Below are 14,000 nucleotides of genomic sequence, written 5' to 3' on the forward strand. Positions count from 1 at the left end.
CTTCAAAAAAACATATTATTCATCCTAAAATGGAGAGAATTTCAAGAAATCTCTGTTTTTAGGGTTGCTTCAGCCAAATATGTTTTTAGTTTTTAGAGTGGCTTTTGAGAGCCGTTCACAGTTCAAACTATTTTAGTAATACAGGAGGTCTTCTGCCAAACTACTAAGATGATGGAGATACATGAACAGATCTCCCAAACATTTTAGGTCCAAGAAGAAGCCTGAATCATACCTGGATAAAACCTATTAGGCTCCCTCCCTCTTCCATTATTTTCCCAATTTAAATAAAACTCAACCAAATCGTTATTTGATCTGTTAGAGAAAAGTTACAAGTGTACATATTTTCTCTAATGAGGCCAATAGATGCTCAGAAATCTCTTGGGAAAATGCTGTGAAGGACAGACATCATCAGAGAGTTCACTCTATCCCATGTCCAGGAAAATCCATACACATTTAGTATCTTGTTTAGCTTGGCCTTTGGGTGATGTGTACACCAAGTGAAATTTTTTATCTTGTTTGAGATAACCTAACCCATTTTGAGATGCAAACCAATCTCCTGTTCTAGGAAGAGATATACAAATAACTCTGCAATAAGAATTTCCTAAACATAATAATTTGGTCTATGTAAGTGCCAAATGGCATATTTCTACATAGCATAAAGTATCGTTTGAATAAACTTGGAAAGAGAACAATCTTTCTGCTTTTATTTTTTTAAAACCTGGAAATAGTTATCTCCATATAAAAAGATGTAGAACTGTCCTGCTCTCTGGATATTCTGGATAGTGGATATACCAAATTTCACAGCCTTACTTCCCTGTAGAATACCTCAATAATATTAATAATTGAAGTGAAGAAGAAAGTAAGGTCTGTATATATGCTTTATGCACACACACAGGAAAAGGAAAAGGAAAGATACCATTTTTAGTTCAGATTCTGAATTCATATTTGTTTTAGTTTTACTCATGTTTCCCATTTTTAATATTCTAATCAAAAAACAATATTCAGTTCCTTTGGATAGAAACACTGTCAGTATTAGTCTTTCAGCAGTTCACTGCAGGTTTCCTGCATAAATCTCTCCACACCCTTACAGATGTTCGTATCTCAGTACAGATCTATTTCCCTTGAGAGTTAGCCAAACCATTAAGAATCTGCATTTTAAGGTGGGAAGAGCTGCATGGCATCTGGGAATGGAATATAATCTATCTATCCAAAACCTGTTTAAGTCTTTAATTCTTCAAAAGTCACCCCTGAACTTCCTCAATAACATGGGAACATTTACTTTCTAAGGAGACCTCAAAATGTTGTTGTTGTTTCTTAAATAAGCACCTCCATTTCAATAGCTAACTTTTCACAAGGAATATAATCTACGTTACTCCTATTTGGAAGTTTTTTAAATGGAATAATAGCCTGGGGTATGAGTGTTAGTGTCAGGTTGTATAAGGGCATTTGCTGCAAATCTATTGGGTAGTGCTGGTCTACCACACAACATGGATGAGGGGACTGGTCACATGGGTTAGACTACAGAGATTCTCAAGTGGGAGTCATATGATCCCCTGGGGGCCCTAGGACATTTCAAAGGGGCCACATTTAATGGGGGGACTGTGATTAATGGATAGTACATCACTACATGAAACAGCAACAAATGTAAATGTAAGTTACATAAAGCTTAGAATATTAAATTCTCAACAACCAGTTAACTTTAGCTAAACAATATTGTTCAAATTAACAGAAAGGTTCTATTTTTGGCCAAAGTATCTTCACAACTATACACATAACCTGACTTCCTGGAGATGTAGTAGTTCTGGTATAATTTATTTAAATCAGTCTGTATTATCTCCTCCGCTATATATCAGTTTCTAGATTTTTGAAGCATATCAAACATTTAATCCCAGAGCAGGTCATTAATTTGTCTTTCTCTTTCTTCCTTTTCAGTAATTTTTCAGTGCTTCTTAGGGAAAGAAAGAGGCTCCTGTTTCTCAAGTGTCATTTGCATTCATCAGCTACTGTACCTTAAAAATGCTAACAGCCCAAATCTCTTAATACTGTCTTTTTCCTTCTTTCCAACAGCTGTTTTAAAATTACAACATTAAGCATCACTTGCTACTGATTTTGGACATGCTCTCTAGAGCAGTGCATTATTCCATTTGAAATGTTATTCCAAGAACCACACAGCAGTATTTTTAAAAGACAGAAAAAGTGGCCTGCAAATATAACATGCATCTATTTCTCAATTAAGCCTTTCCATGCACAATACTATAAACCATTTATCTTGTGAAATCTTGAACACAAACCTTTACTTTAAAAATTCATGAAGTTCAGAGATTCTGCCTCAGTTGCACTTTTTATAGCACGAGCAAAGATGCTCAGCGCCCTACCAGAAATACATTCTCTCTTCTTACCCTTCGTGTGAATGGAGAGCAGCACAAGGAAGGAAATGTGAAACTGCCAGTTTGGTTCATCTAGCCAGTTCATTGCAGCAGCAGCAGCAGCAACAGCGGCAGCTCGTAGTTCAAACCTCCTCTTCCTTTCCCTTCCTTCGTTCGCTGAGAGCTCTTGTGCTCCCGCCTCTCAGCAGTTCAGAGGAGTTTTGCCAGCAGAGCCTAAATCAGAGAAGTTGAAAGACAAGCCTGTTACAAACTGGTTCTGTCACCACATAGTCCTCAACTGATCACCCTTGTAGGAAGGACAACAAAAGGGCAGCAGGAGTCCAAGCAGGACTGGATTCCTGAGACAGGAGCATGGACTGATTGCTGCCCACACAGGGAATTCATGTAAACTTAGAAGTTGCAGCAAAACAGGAGAGGAGAGAGAGAAACAGGGAGAGAATGAGGGAGAATTTCAGCTCCCTCGTCAATTTCACACTTATGCTCACAAAACAAAGCCATGCTGTTTCAAAAATCTGACACTAGTTTCTAACGGGATACATAAATCTGCCAAGCATTATCCAGAAACAAAAATAAGTCTATTTTGCTCACCTCCCAAAGTGGAACTGTGATTTTTTTTCCTTTGTATTGAACATTATACCCTGTCATATTGTTTCACTGAATGCATAACTCTTTTCATTGCCCATTTCTACATCTCCCAAAAAGGGGCAATGATAAATAAATCTTATTTACACAATTCTTTATAGGTTTACCCAGATTTAAGCCCATGGAGGTCAACAGGCTGCCTACTCCTTTGTATTTAGCACAGTCTTGCCACAAAATCCTGTACGTATTTACTTAGAAGCAAGTCCATTCTGTCAGTGAGAGTTTATCCTCTGGTAGGAATCAAGGGTTACAATGTTGGGCTAGGATGGGACCCATATCCAAATCCACCCTTATCCATGGATACTCACTGGGATTCTGGGTCAGTCCAACAAAGCTTATATGCATAAATATCTACAGCAGTGCTTCCCAACCTTTTCTATGCCCCATACCCCTAGGAAATGTTTGATTAATGTTCGCATCCCCTACAAAAACAATATTTTAAAATGAAGAAGTCTAATCTCTAATGTGGGTGAACAAACTGAACTTAAAAAAAAAATAATCTTTTAACTCAGTGCATAAAATTGTTGCACCCCCTGAAATTCCATCTCGCACCCCCTGGGGTGGGGGCACCCCAGGTTGGGAACCCCTGATCTACAAACATTTCCTAGGGGTATGGGGCATAGAAAAGGTTGGGAAGCACTGCTGTAGATATTTATGCATATAAACTTTGTTGGACTGACCCAGAATCCCAGTGAGTATCCATGGATAAGGGTGGATTTGGATATGGGTCCCATCCTATGATACCCATAGGATCAAATACTTTTCTTTAAATGACAGAAACAGCAGCGCCATTGCAATGCAAGCGTGCCTCCTTTATACAGGTGACATTGCACTGTTGCTGCTTTTGTCATTTGCCCTCCCCCCCACTCCCTTGACCCCACCTGCAGACATGTCTATTCACAGGGTTGTGCTGTGGGGATAATAAGGAAGATCCCCATATTAGTCATCCTGAGCTCTTGGAGAAAAGAGTTATAGAATAAATAAAATTGTGCCTTTCATCTAGGTCCCTTAGTTTGGTGATCTTAACACCATACTGCACTATATTAAAACATGAAATCTCATATTTTCTATGGTGAAGTAGCACAGCATTGTTAGAATGGGATGGTAGTGCTGCTTTGGTTAAGGATTGCAAGGAAAAAAGGCCTTACTATTCTACTGCTTGTAAAAAATGAAACACCAAGAAAATAACTTGGAATTTAGCACACAGTCTCCAGTTAAGGTAGCCCATAACTGTTCTAAGCTTCAAATCAATCTTATAAAAGGAGTCATATGTTTAACCCCCCCCCCAAAACAAACAAACAAAAAACACCATACTGAAGATTTGGCATCCTTACGTTTTTTTTAATTATAATTTTGGAAAAGTATATCTTACTTTGGGAAAAAATAGCTAATCTTATTCAAGCTTGTTGAGAAAGGCAGTTCTTCATTGCTTGGATGAAGTTCTGCCAGCATTTAAAGGCTTTTTTGCCTTCTTAAATTTGAAGGCAGTGCTTTTGACCGTACTACATTTCATCCTAAACTAGACCCCTACCAATATCACTCCAGGGTTTTAAGGGAAATTCCATACTGCAGAAAGAATCCAGTGAATTATGTGTGTGATGTCTGTTCACTTAGTTATTGAATACTATCTTAAAACTTCAAGTATATGTTACTGCACATACTGAGAATATAAGGCATAAATATTAAGTCATCAGTTTCCTCTTAAAAAAAAAAAAACCTGTGTTATGGTATGGGGATGGAATCTGAAGGAGAAAGTAAATACTACTGGCCCAAATCTTGAGTATGTTGTTGGTTTGGATGCCAATCATAAGCTACTGAATATTATGTGCTTTTAAAGAAAACTAGGAACAGAATTTTGTAAACATTGATTACATTTGTTCTTTCATTCAAGGCTCAGCTCATACAATCAGGACTCATGTAGTCTAAACCAGGTAAGGAAAATTCCCACAGTAACAACTTTCTGGAAAGACTATATACACTTGATTCTATAAAGGTCATGCCAATTTTAAATTGAAAATTTGGAACAAACTGGACAAGTTGATAAATTACATACATACAGCTATTCCTCAAGTTGATCCTCTTTATTTTTGAGCAGGTGTGTTTTCATCTGGAGGTACTAGAAAACTGTTTTCTCAATCACCTTCCACAAATCTGCACCCCATCTTACAATATTTTTCATGTCACAAAACTGATTCTATTACATTTCTTAATGTATCTTCAATGTGTCTGTTTTGTTTCAAAACCACTCTGAATGCTTTTCAGAAGCATTCGCCATTGTGGAAAGTTTGCAAAAAGGTGGCTTTTATCAAACACTGACATACCATTTTGAAAAAGGAAAGGGGCAAGACATCCACGAGGATAAGCGCTTGTGCATTTGTTCCTACATTTTAACTTACTTAGCAGCTTACTCTGCTAAACTTTGGTGACATAAAGTTTAAGGCACAACATTGGGAGGAAATCTCATTCAAGTAGGCAACATCTTTTATGGGAATCAGCTTCACATTTAAGGGATTTTAACAATTTGCAAAATGATAGTGATGCTACTGTACAAGATGCCTCTAGCAAAAATTATGCTAACATCACATAGGTCTCCACCTTTATCTGAAATAATGTATACAGATGGTTCTGACATGACACCAGTAAACACCTAGCCTCCTTGGCAGGGAAAACGAGGTGGCTGAACTGTAAGAAGCTTAAGGAATTCTATTGGGAGGATCCAATTTTATTTCACTTTATTTTTATTTTCATAGTCCTGAGGCAATTAAGAAGTCAGACTGTATCCTGTATCTAAATGAATATTTAGGGCCCTATATATGATAACAGCAGCACAATTAAAAATAAAGTGTGAAACTACTACAGTATAATTATGCCAGATTTATAAGAAGACCTCTAAGCTTTTAGAATTTTTCATTTGATGTAATCTATATTACATTATTCAATTATATATTACTAGGACAAATATTATTAAATTCTGTATGGGGGGTTCATCAATAAAAGTCTTTAAAATTATATATAAATGAAGAATGGCATTGTTTCCATGCTTGTTAATCCTATCAGTGGTGCAACTCTACCTTTCTATTTCTAATTATCCTATGTATTTTCTTGTATTGGAAAGCTTTGGGCCCATTAAATAACAGCATAAACCAAGAGCTGAATATTACTGTTCTTTCACTGAGATGGAAGCAACTAAATGATATGAAATTTTGTACAGGTTAATGATACTCATCTTTAAAAAAATGCTAGTTTGTTTCACCAAAAAAAAAAAAAAAAAGGTTTGGTTGGTTACAGAGATATCCAGAGTGATGCAGAGGTTCAGGTGCTGGACTAGGAGTGGAGAGACCCAGTTTCTAGTCCACCTTGAGCTACAGAAGCCCACTGGATGAACCGGGCCAGTCACTCTCAGCCCAACATACCTCACAGGCTTATTGTTACAGGGAATATAGGGGAGGGGGACATTACATATGCTGCCTTTTGCTCCTGAATGAAAAGTAAGATAAGAAAGAAAATGGTTAGAAATTAGCAAGTACAACATATTCCAGTAAACGTTTAGCCTTCTTAAATGTCGGTTGCCAAATGGCTAGCCATTAATTTTATTAAAAATGCATACATCTACAGACTTGTTTCCTGGCTTTGAATATGCATATTGAAAAGAGAAAAACCAAGTGAAATGAGACTCTGTATATATAGAAAATTTATATTTACCTGACATTTTGTCTGCACAGACACATTATGGTCTTAATATGGTTTGTTTGACTTAAGATGTTGTGCAAACCCAACCAATTGTGACGTATTCCATAAATTATGATTCAACAAGCCATGGCTTAATGTAATATGAACCAAGCAACAATGTGCCAAACATCACATTTAAATTTTGTTTGCCTTATCTGAACATAAAACATTAGTAAAACACAGGAACTTTACCCACTTCAAATTTAAATCACTTTATTTCAATCAGTGACCAGAACATCCATGTCACGATAGTTTTCCTTCCCTTATCCATGCCTGGTATTGCTTTCAAATCAGGCCAAGTCCCACAGAAATGAATTTTTTCCAAGATGTATTGTATAGGATCACAAAATCTACGTATTCAAAAGCTTAGCAATCTGCTGACTGATAAACCAAAACAACAACAACCCATCCAGTTTTTTCTCAATAATTCTCAAAGAAAATTCAATAAGTTTTTCTTTCTCCTCCTTCAAATTAAACAGTCCTTTTCCCCACTCCATTCCCAATTTGCAATATTCCATGTCACTAGCCAGGAACAACCCAAAACAGAAAAGTTCCTTGAACCTTCCAGTGAAAAGACTAATACTTCGTTACAAAAAATAAATAAATAAATAAATCCCCCCTCCCATTCCCCCAGAGCTGCCTTGAATGAGCAGTATTACATTCCAAGCATGTATTCCCTTTCCTTTCAGAACGATGTTGGTTCCTCCCTCCCCTCCCACCCTCTCCAAGACAGAATGAGGAGGAAAAAAATCCCACAATTTTTTTCCAAAGCCTGCAAAGGATGATTTGTGTTCTCACTTATGGGGTATGACTGTCACTCTTGATCTGCTTTCAGGCCTAGATTACATGGGATAAGGGCTGACCTTATTTGAGTATTCACACATTATGCACTCATGAAGAGCAAGCAGGGAAACAAAAGTCCCTCAGATGTTCTCTGCATCAATCAAGCTCACAGCAGGAAGACTGCCAAACCTTTCTTCCATTTAACTTTGGAGAGGAAAGGAAAGTCCAAGACAGACTTAATAAAGTTTAAAGCTGTGTCACGGTAGACTTGGGTCCAATTGTCTACCCCTCAAAAAGTGTGTTTTTCAACAAATTCTCAGCAGTTACTGTTGGCAACAAATGTCTTAAGACAGTTAGCTAAGAAAAAGTCAAAGAACAATCAGCAAAAAGACACTTTAGTACTGTTCTCATGACTTTCAGTAATAAGCATCAGCCAGTTACCCTTAAAGAAAAAAGAAAAAAGAACAGAATTACCTCTCTTGATTAGAAAAGTGAAAAAAAATAACACTACTAAGTGTTCCACCACTAGAATGCTTTATATTTCAGACAACACAGAGAGTCCTGTACATGCCATTGGGTAATAGCAGTAGCTTTTTAAAACAGTGTAAGGCAGCCTTCTGCAATCTGATATCCTCCAGATGTTTTGGGGCAACAACTGCCAGCAACGAGCTTAGATAAATGGCAACCCTACACAATAACTGAAAAAAAATGCCAATTCAGCACCCATATTAGGGATCAACCCACTATGATTTGCATGACTGCAGAGGTCTTTTTTCAAATTCCATAATGCCAGATCAAAGGCCACTGTCTACCCTGCACTTTCCCAGATGTCTCTGTGAGGATTAGCACGTACAACAAGCCATCTAGAGAATCCAAAACTGAACCCAATTATCCACTGCATTAATATTTTGAGACAGGGATTTAGAGAAAGAGGAGACATGAAGGGATCCACTGCAAGAGGCAGAGAAGTTTAGGGATCTTGAGTTAGATAGCTAAGAAGATGAAACTTTTTCAGCCCAAGAACCATGTTCTTTGTAAACATTTGCATATGCAGCAAACAGGCACAGCCAAAGCAAACAGTGGATTCAGTCACCTGCACTTTTTCACACATACACCCCAAATTCATTTACACATACTCTCAGATTCATTCCAATCTGAGCCAACTGGGGGCTTTTTCAAAATTAATTATCTTCTCTAGGCGCAATCCCTGTGAACTTCGCCTTATACATATGGTGATTATATTTTAAAAAGCTGTTATTGTTTCCAATTCAAAACAAAACTGTTTCCAATACAGTTTTGCTTCTTGTTCTCCCATTTTTCCTCAAACAGTGCAGCTGCTTGGTTTAGAAAATGCGTAGTGTTTTTGTGAACAACAGTCTACGATAATCTCCTTAAATCCTTCCTAACACTTTCTAATTCATACAGGATCTTCTTCAGCTTTGGCGAATGTTGCCTAAATTGGGTCTTTAAAAACTATTCTAAAAGGAAAAAGAGAAAAAAAAGAATGACGGATATAATGTGGAAAAAAAATTATCAGGGAAAAGAAAGATTTAGTAGAAAGTATGCACAAAGAATGCTGCAGACATGATCTTCACTAATCCAAATTATAATAGAACATATTAGATACCTGATAATGACACACATTTATAAAAATACATATCAAGAATCAAGTAAATCTGCATAAAGTTACTTTTTGCTTGGGATGTTGTATCAAAATCACTCAGTATGCATTAGCTCTACTTTTACTGCATTTGCCTTAAAAAATACAGCATTTTACAAAAAAAAACAAAGCAGAAACATTAAAAAATGTTTCAATATCTAATCAATCTACCATTTACATGTATGATGAGGATATAACCCTATTCATGATTAAGAGGAATATACTGGTTATTTTGCAGTATTTACAATGTAATTCTAATATAATTCCATTACAGGTAGTCCTTAACGACTGTTCGTTTAGTGACAGTTTGAAGTTACGATTTCAAACTGCTAAAGAAGTGACTTACGACCTGTGTCCGAACTTATAGCCATCACAGTGCCTCCCCAGTCACATGATCACAATCCAGGCACTTGGCAACCACCTTGCACTTACAACAGTTGCTGCATCCTGGGGTCATGTGATCACCATTTGTGTCCCTACCAACCGGCTTCCAGTTAAGTGTGTGACTTGCTTAACAACTGCAAGATTCACTTAACCAAATGATTCGCTTTAACAACTGCAGTGATTTGCTTAACCACCACCACAAAAAAGGACATAAAATCTGGTCCAGTCATGTGATGATTTGCTTAATGACCACATCACTTAGCAACCTAAATTCCAGTCTCAATTGTGGTCATTAAGCAAGGACTACCTATACTCCACAATGAATATCAGTATGTTCAAAGTGATTATTCCAAAGGAAGTCTATTTAAGATGGAAAATGTAACTGAGAAATCATTTGGAATTTTGCATGTTATACTGGTTAGATAGGGAAAAATACAGAAGGAGTAAGAACATGCATTTATTCTCCACAAAGTGTAGCTGCAAACTTTTCTTTATAATATACTGGTGTAGGCTATCTGTTGGGCAGTGTTGGAATTCAGGGTTTAGTGACCATGGTCTAAAAACAGTTTTCCTGATGTTTCACTAGCAACTGTGGCTGGCATCTTCAGAGGCAAGGCAGTCTGCTATGCAGACCCACAGGCAACTGAACAGAGACTGACTGGGCTCCTGTCTTTATAGCAGGTGCCCTGACTTCTCACTGAACTTTAGCTGAACTATTTTCTGATTGGTGCAGGTTGGTGAGGGCTGGTCTTTGACTGGTTCTTTCTTTGTGCCCAATTCTGATTGGTCATTTTGGTGGTGTTAGTTCCCGATTGCGCCTTTGTTCATGCCAGCTTCTGATTGGTCATTTTTGGAGTGCAGATTCCTGATCAGTTCTTTGTTTGTGCTGGTTTCTGGTTGGTTAGTCTGAGCAGGTGAGTCTTGATTTTCTTCAATAAGATTTATATTCTACCTTTCTTCCAAAAATGTCAAGACATGTACCCTATTTCTATTTTATCCTCATAATTCTATGACTTAGTTTGGGGTAGCCTTCCACCATCTTGGGATCTTCCAGATTCTAATTCACAGAATTTCCAGCCACATGGGTGGCTTCCTAACCCATAAACAAAGGTTTATAAACAAAAAGTGAAGTCAGACTTAGACACAGTACAAGGGTCCCCAATCTTTTTGATCAACAGACTAATCTGAAGTTTTGAGAGCACACTATGGGCTCCATCACTGCCATGGGAGATTGCCGTTTATAAAATGGCTGCCATGGTGACATGGCCACTCACAAAATTTAAAAATGGAGCAAATGGAACCCAGAGAATGCCAAAAGAGATAGGTATCCATGGATACCTTCCCATGAGTAATACATCATGGACCCAATTTAATGCAATGTGTGAACCCAGCCTCTATCTAGGAAGATAGGAAATCAGGAGTACAGCATAAATCAAGAAGGTTGCACTTCTTCCATCCACAGGCCAGGAGAACAGTTTCTGATCTAATCCCAGCCAAATAAATCTAGAAAATCAGTTTCATCCAGGAATACTTGTTCTATGATGGCCCACTGCTAAAACACCTTGCCCAGGTGTTTGTTTATCACTGAGAGAAGTATGATCTGAATGTCTCTCCTCCATAAAAACTAAGTTACATTGCTTACAAAACCACACACAAGAAACCAGCCAACTTATACAGGCAAAATAAATAAAATAGCTGAACTCAGTAATTAGAGGGCAAATACGTGGAGAATATACTTTTGGCAGCTGTGTATATACAATCTCTTTATAATATGTATACATATTTAAAATATGAATCCAAGTCAAAACAAGGTCCAGTAAAGTCCTTTATCCTGTTATGTCCCAATGTGGTTTTGGTGTTAGTTAAATGCACCTAACTATTCAAGAGAAGTAGATTATTTACTATTCAAACAGAAATAGACCCCAAAATCATCTGATATTTTTTCAGTTGGGTTTCAGGCATGAGCACAAAACCTAGACTACACTGACTGCTTCTGTAGATGACCTGTGGTGGAACCAGAAAGAGGAGTGTCTCCTCCTGATCTTGCTAGACCTCTCCTAGTAGCTTCATCTAGATATTAAATGATACCGGACAAAGGGTCAAGCTTCAAGGTACCCCAAACAATAGCACCTATGGACTAGTGTGTCATCCCACACTACCATCACCTGGAAGGAGGAGTGATGGAACAAGGAGAACCACTACAATGCTGTCACTATAAACCTGTAAGCACCCCAAAAGATACCATGACTAATGGCACTGAATGCCACTGAGAGATCCAGCAAGTCTCAGAGGACTACACTCCTGTCACAAAGTCATCTACAAGAGCAATCAGTGTAGTTTTAGTTTTGGGCTCAACCTGAAACTAGATTGAAAAGAGTCCAGATGATCCACAGCTGCCTGCAACTGTAATCCCACCAACAGTCTTCCTTAAAGAGGAGAGCTTGGGAACAGACCAGGAGTTGTTCAAAAGAGCTATTCTGACTGATGGCTTCTTGAGGAGAGGGTATACCACCACCTCCTTCAAGGTAGGCATCATAAATCCCTCACCCAAAGATCGTTAATCACTGCCTGCTTTCAAGGATCATAGTCCTCTGTGACCCACAGAAGTTTATGCAGTAACAAGCTGGTTAGTCCTTCAGATGTCAATAGATTCTTAACTAGTTTTGCTATAAAAGACTAACACAGCTGTAACATTGTTTTATTAATTAATCTACAATATTTTGTCCAATATTTTTTAAGTGAAGTCTTTTGCTAGGATTCCATTAACATGTTGTAAATTAAAGTTCAACACCACCAGTTACAAACTTGAACTTATTCATTTAGGGAGATACCTATTTATTTTCTCCATTCCTAATTTAAGTTTGAGACAAGGGCATCCTTAATTTTATAGGTACAATAGTTGAACTCTCCAAAGTCGTCATTCTCCTTTCAGTGAGTGCCACTCAGCGGGCACTTAATTTTGATCAGATTGTACCCTTAAAATTAAATAGAGCTGGTTGAAAATATTAAAGTGCTTACAATTTTCACTTATTTAGGTCTAACTTCTTCAAATATCTTAATTTATTTTTAATATCTTGCTGGCTTTCCAGAAGGCCATTAAAGGATGGCTTTTCCCTCAGACATTAGGGCCAGGCTACTAATAGAGTCTGAAATGCATGTTTTGGAAGGTATGAGTTGCTTCTGAGATGCTCTTGGTCTCGTACTCTATAGGACTGCTTTTAATTGTATTTTTCTGTTTTGTGTTTATGTTGGTTTTTGTATTCTTGTTATCAGTTATTTACTTCTTGTGTGGCCATATAAATTTTCTAAATAACACAATGATCTATGCATTATGAATATCTAAATAATCAGTTAACTTTTAGGGAGATTATAAGTGTTCACAGGGCAGCCAGGATCAGAGCATTTTTAAAGCAACCATAAGCCATAAATTATGTCAAAATATTGGGTGCCCCAAACAAGTGTGTTCAAATATATTTAAAAGCATTTAAATGTGAATGTTCAAGGAAATTTTTTAAAAAACCATCACTAGTCTTCACACAATGGTTGGATATTACAGCATAAAATAAGCCAAACTATATTCTGAAGTGGACATTGTGTTACTGAATACTGTAAATAATCAAAAACTTGAGAGACCATTGGTACATCTTGGGATTCTATAGCTCTTGAGGTTCTTGAATATGGCTTGGTGTGTAAGCTTGAACCAAAGAAACACAATCAACAACCTGTTCTGATTGTTTATAAATTGTTTTCAACTGAAATTTTTTTTAAAAAAAAATCAGTAAGTGCTAAGTTAACCAGAGGGTCCTATAGCATCAGCAAAGCTATTGAATTCATGCTACTTCTGTGAATCCCACAAACTTTTGATTTGCCTTAAGATGAAAGTAACCCGATGCAACTTCTTACCCATCTGTTTGCTATATGTATCAACTGCTTGATACATGGAAAGTCCTACAGGACTTTTTCCTCTGAAATTAGAATATTTCTGAGATGTACAATTATATTAAAACTGGAAAATCTGTATGCCCTGAATATACAAAATATCTAAAAGATGTGTCAAACCAAATAAATCTTTATCAGAGTTACTGATATGAAAACTCTTAGAAAAGTTGTGAAATAGGAGTTGAAATACACATAGAAGGACAGATTTGCAGCTGTATCAAATCTGGTGCTATATTAAGACATTTTATTTATATTTTCCTGTAGCTGTAATTACAGAATTAAAAGTTATGAACAAAGAACCCTTATAAATAAATGGAAAATTATGGATTATCAGCTTATTATAAAAATGTTTGAAGATGAGCTTTTATCACCTTTGCAAAAAATGATGAACTCCATTTTAGATAATGGAAAGATACCAGGCAGAGGCACATATAATACTGATTCCCAAAGAAGGACAGGATCTGATTTTGCCAAAG

General features: G+C 37.0%; 1 protein-coding gene across 2 annotated transcripts in view; it reads right to left on the reverse strand.

Annotated features, from left to right (window-relative positions):
- The window catches only part of BMPR1B (bone morphogenetic protein receptor type 1B), a 141,700-nt gene that overhangs the window by 92,745 nt on the left and 34,955 nt on the right, over positions 1–14,000 (reverse strand). Inside the window, exon 2 of one of the 2 annotated variants that reach the window (XM_088133038.1) lies at positions 2,400–2,600. In XM_088133038.1, coding sequence (XP_087989164.1) covers positions 2,400–2,472 — 73 coding nt within the window. In that variant the 5' untranslated portion in view covers positions 2,473–2,600. The other variant, XM_088133040.1, reaches the window with a different exon arrangement.

This window comes from Python bivittatus, unplaced genomic scaffold (assembly GCF_059951505.1).
Source record: "Python bivittatus isolate LINGU-HERP-01145 unplaced genomic scaffold, Pbiv_v1 ctg000070_np1212, whole genome shotgun sequence".
NCBI classification, from domain to species: Eukaryota; Metazoa; Chordata; class Lepidosauria; order Squamata; family Pythonidae; genus Python; species Python bivittatus.